This window comes from Scylla paramamosain, unplaced genomic scaffold, assembly GCF_035594125.1.
Source record: "Scylla paramamosain isolate STU-SP2022 unplaced genomic scaffold, ASM3559412v1 Contig3, whole genome shotgun sequence".
In the NCBI taxonomy this organism is placed as follows: Eukaryota; Metazoa; Arthropoda; class Malacostraca; order Decapoda; family Portunidae; genus Scylla; species Scylla paramamosain.
The window spans coordinates 1,937,501-1,942,500 of record NW_026973668.1 but is presented as its reverse complement, the minus strand read 5'-3'; the positions used below and the strand labels follow the sequence as shown (position 1 = coordinate 1,942,500).

Sequence of the window (5,000 nt, the reverse complement as noted above, 5' to 3'; positions counted from 1 at the left end):
AAATAAATCCTGGTTTTTATGTAATATTAAGTTTGTCATGTTATTGTTTTCCTTTGAGGTTGTTAGGTTAGGTTTGTAGCATCCTGTAACTGTGTACCTGTGCTGTGGCTGCGGGTGTGGCCAGCTGTGGTGTGCCTCAAGGTGCTCCACAAGATTGTCCTTCACCACTAGAGGCTGACAGGGCTGTGTGTGTGTGTGTGTGTGTGTGTGTGTGTGTGTGTGTGTGTGTGTGTGTGTGTGTGTGTGTGTGTGTCTCTCATTTATTTTTTTTATTATGTACATTTTTTGTTTGTTTCGTATAATTTTTGTTTATCTTTTTTTCCTTTCATTTTTTGTTTGTTTGCTTGTTTTGTTGTTTGTTTGTATTTCCCTGTCTCTCTGAATGTGGTTAAAGAGAGGTGCATTGTGGGAAAAGCATCATTTTCTTTTTCCTTTCCTCATTTCTTTACTTTTCCCTCTTATTCCTTCCTTTCTGTCATCATTACAATCCCATTCTATCATCTTCCTTACCATAAACCATCAAAACATCTTGACAATCTCATTTAAATCACTTTTTCTTTTTCATTATCATCTGTTCGTTTGTTTTGATTTATATATATAGAAAAGACAGGTTTATTTATGTTTTAGTGCAGTAGGCAACAGGTTTATTTGTTTAATGCAATAGGCAATTGAATACTGGAAGCACTGGAGGTAGATGACAAGCTGTTATGTGCATACCAGCCCGCCAATCCTCTGTTAACTAGGCAAGGCTAACTGTGTGTGTGTGTGGCAATTTTTCTAGACTTCTGCATGTTTCTGGCAGCTTTTCTCACATAGAGGATGCAGCAGGAGCTTGTGTGGGTACTGGAGGTGGATGCAATACTGTGGAGGTGAAGTTACAAGTGGAAAATCTTACACACACACACCTGCACTTTGAGGCGCTGCGTGGCTGTGGCGTGGAATGTGTGTGTCCGCCAACGCAGCAACTAGGCAGGGCGGGTGTCCACGATGGAGAAGCACCACAGCCACACAGTCCACGTCGCAGAGTGTGGTATTGTCTGTTTTTCTCCCAACCGTGTACTGATCTAAATGTATTCACTGTCACTGCCTTACCCTCAAACTTAGTGACTGGCTAGCATTTTTGATGTGCTGCTGGCCTTGCTGCTTCCTCCCCCCCCCATCTCTCTCTCAGGCAAGGTGTCATATATAGCCTGTTATTCCATTTGCCATTAATTACAGCCGTGCTCTAGTCGTGTAAAATGTTTATAGGCAAATCACCTCTCCATTAATATCGCTCACCTTGTCACGGGACGCCACGATGCCCCAAAACTTGTAGAAATGATTGAATGACTCAGTTTCACCGTCAGACGTCCTGTGTCAACATGTCCGGAAAAGGTACCAGGCTGGGTGGTGGTGTCCAGCCACTCTTGAAGTCTCCACCACAGCCATACAACACCTCAAGATGCATGTGTGTATAGAATATTTCCCTCATATTTTTTTGTACTTTCTCCTCCAGCAGTGTCCACAAGCTCATGCTGTATACCAAGCTGCACTAATACACCTGTTGTGAGTGTGAGACAAGCTGACCTCATATTGACCTGTTTGTATTTGCACTGTTCATTCGGTCTGGCAAATCTAAACCAACACAACACAATTCTCCCGGTGTGTTGTCGCCCCTCACTGGCAAGCTGACCGTCCCACCTCCCTGTGTCATTTCTTGGGAGATTGCTTGTATGTGGTAGCCCGTGTGTGTGTGTGTGTGTGTGGACCGTTCACTTGCTCGTGTTGCTGTCCGATGTGTGACCTTTGAAGTGCCTTTGAGAGCTTCTTCCTTCTCTCATTGAAAATATTGTATGTTTTTCATAATATTCTTTGCCTGTGTGTGTGTTTGTTTGTGTGGTGCTGACTGGATGGCCTGTTGTGTTAATGTTTGTGCTTCATAATATTCTTTGCCTGTGTTTGTTTGTGAGGTGCTGATTAGATGGCCTGTTGTGTGTGGATGTTTGTGCTTCATAATATCCTTTGCCTGTGTGTGTGTGTGTGGTGCTGATTGGATAGCTTGGCCTCGTGTGGTGCAGTGGGTGACAGCTGCACTCACCTGGCCTGGCTGTCCCTGTCAACACCACACAAGCGGGGCGTCATGTGCTACACCAGTGCTTTGTATTCACCAGCAAGGATGGAATATTCATGAAAAACTGTCATCTTCATGTTCAATTATAAGAATATATAGTATTTTGATTTACTGAGACAAACTGTGGTGAGGGAGGGGATGGTGGCAGAGGTGGCAACACTGCGCCTGGTGGACTGTCACATACCACTTTAGATATGCCAGATAGATAGATAAATGTCCATCCAACTCTATATATACCAGCCCAGCAACCTGTGTCAATCAGCCGCCTTTTGTGCGTCAGGCAAGGTTCACTGTTATACTGATGTGTGTGTGTGTGTGTGTGTGCGTTTATCATTTTTTCCCTACTTTGTCATTCTTTTTGTATTTGTTTATGAAATGCAGTTTAATTGAGACAGCCAGGAAAATATGTGTGGTGTAGACAGGTAGTGAAATGTGGCTTGGATTATGCATTGACTGAGATCTTTATTCCTTTAACTGACCAAGCCCTCCTCAGACAGACCAGACTTTGAAGAAATTGACAGTGCATACAGTCTGGTGAAGCTGCCCTGTGATTGGTGCATCAAGTTGTCTACCAGATGTGCTCAGAACCTGTCGCTGATTGGCTGCCTGTTATGCAGTTCCAGAAACACCCACAGCACAACTGGACTGACCCGTACATAAACTCAATTTCTCGTGTCTCAAGTTGAGTCCGTCAGGAGGCTTGGTCTGAGATCCCAGTGTCACAATGCTTCATTTAAATCACAGTCCATCTACCTTGTCTAAACTAGTTATTTTTCTGGTAGGCTCGCATGCATCTTAGACCTATGCCAGAATTTCAGATTTTTGCGATTCTTCACAAATCTGTATGTAGCTTTCTAAAATTTCCAGTTTATCATTTTTTTTTGTTAGTTTAGCTCCTCTGTGCCAGGGTTAGTAAGGAGAGGTGGGGAGACACAGGAATAGAGAGGAATACAGACAGAAATACAGAGGAATAGTGAAACAAAACTAGAGGAATAGAGAGAAACAAATGGAGAAAGAGAAACACAGAGAAATAGAGAGAAATAAACACAAATACACAAAGATAGAGAGAGATAGAGAGAGAGAGAAATACAGAAGAATACAGAGAGAAAGAAATACACAAATATACAGAGAAAGAGAAATACAACAATAAATATATAAAGAAAAAGAGAAAAATATACATGAATACACAAACAGGAAAACAACAATAAATATATAAAGAAAGAAATAGAGAAAAATACACATGAATACACAAAGAGGAATACACAAGGGATACAAATAGCACAGCATGAAGGTCACAGTTTAATTTCCCCATAGTTCAACAAGGACTTTCTTAACGGTTTGGACTTGGCGACGCGTTCCAGCTCGTCCTTCTTCTTGATGGCGTAGCTGTTGGAGGAGCCCTGCGGGGGGAACACAGTGTTAGGCTCAGCTAGAGAGAGTGGTGTGTTTATCCTGGCAATTTTTTTTTTTTTTTGTTTTTCTCTACCTTTTTTATTTTATTTCAATTATACCTTTTTTATTTTATTTCAATTATTCTTTTTACTATTATCTTTTTAAGGGTGTTTTTAGGGTTGTGGTGACAGATTAACAACATTTCTACATTGCAAAGGCCTGTAGTTGAAGTGCCGCAGGTTTTTAAGGGTGTTTTTAGGGTTGTGGTGACAGATTAACAACATTTCTACATTGCAAAGGCTGTAGTTGAAGTGACACAGGTTTTTAAGGGTGTTTTTAGGGTTGTGGTGACAGATTAACAACATTTCCACATTGCAAAGGCCTGTAGTTGAAGTGACGCGGGTTTTTAAGGGTGTTTTTAGGGTTGTGGTGACAGATTAACAACATTTCTACATTGCAAAGGCTGTAGTTGAAGTGACGCGGGTTTTTAAGAGTGTTTTTAGGGTTGTGGTGACAGATTAACAACATTTCTACATTGCAAAGGCTGTAGTTGAAGTGCTGCGGGTTTTTAAGGGTGTTTTTAAGGTTGTGGTGACAGATTAATAACATTTCTACATTATCAACAGGAGAAACGCATGAAAACCCAGCTAGTCTGTGGCCTTACAAAACAGCCATAGAGAGAGAGAGAGAGAGAGAGAGAGAGAGAGAGAGAGAGAGAGAGAGAGAGAGAGAGAGAGAGAGAGAGAGAGAGAGAGAGAGAGAGAGAGAGAGAGTGAGTTTCACAATACAACACAGCCTTACCCTGGAGGCGTTGATCAGCTCGTCAGCCAGGCACTCAGCGATAGTCTTGATGTTGCGGAAGGCTGCCTCACGAGCCCCAGTAGTCAGCAGCCAGATGGCCTGCCAGACACACACACAATGGTCAATACAAGGCAATGAGGAACAATCTATCTTAACAATATAGAGGGTGAGTGGTGCTGTGTGATGACAAGTTAGGTAAGAAGGTTTGTCTTGTCAGAGAGAGAGAGAGAGAGAGAGAGAGAGAGAGAGAGAGAGAGAGAGAGAGAGAGAACAGGATATGATTAATGCTCTCTCTCTGACAAGACAAGGGAAGAAGAGAGAGAGAGAGAGAACAGGATATGATTAATTCTCTCTCTCTCTGACAAGACAAGGGAAGATCAGAATAAATAAAAGAGAGAGAGAGAGAGAGAGAGAGAGAGAGAGATCCACTAGCAAACATTTCCTTCCATCTACTTGCCCCACACACACACACACACACACACACACCCCAACTACCGCCCCAACAGACACACACACACACACCCCAACTACCGCCCCAACAGACACACACACACACACACATCAACCACCCTTTTCCCCCTCCCCCACCACACACCCCACCAGCTTCCCCTCACCTGGTTGACCCTCCTGAGGGGCGACACGTCCACAGCCTGGCGACGCACAGTTCCTGCACGGCCAATACGCGTTGAGTCTTCAC

The 5,000-nt window shown here is 43.1% G+C and overlaps 1 protein-coding gene across 2 annotated transcripts in view; it reads right to left on the bottom strand.

The window, feature by feature from the left end:
* Window positions 1-3,396: 3,396 nt before the first annotated feature.
* Window positions 3,397-5,000, bottom strand: part of LOC135096330 (uncharacterized) — a 4,884-nt gene continuing 3,280 nt past the window's right edge. For both annotated transcript variants that reach the window (XM_063997757.1, XM_063997758.1), the window contains exons 4-6: window positions 4,918-5,000; window positions 4,304-4,402; window positions 3,397-3,510 (exon numbers count right to left, since the gene is read on the bottom strand). The exon at window positions 4,918-5,000 is cut by the window's right edge and continues 46 nt beyond it. In XM_063997757.1, coding sequence (XP_063853827.1) covers window positions 3,403-3,510; window positions 4,304-4,402; window positions 4,918-5,000 — 290 coding nt within the window. In that variant the 3' untranslated portion in view covers window positions 3,397-3,402. The remainder of the gene's footprint in view (window positions 3,511-4,303; window positions 4,403-4,917) is intronic.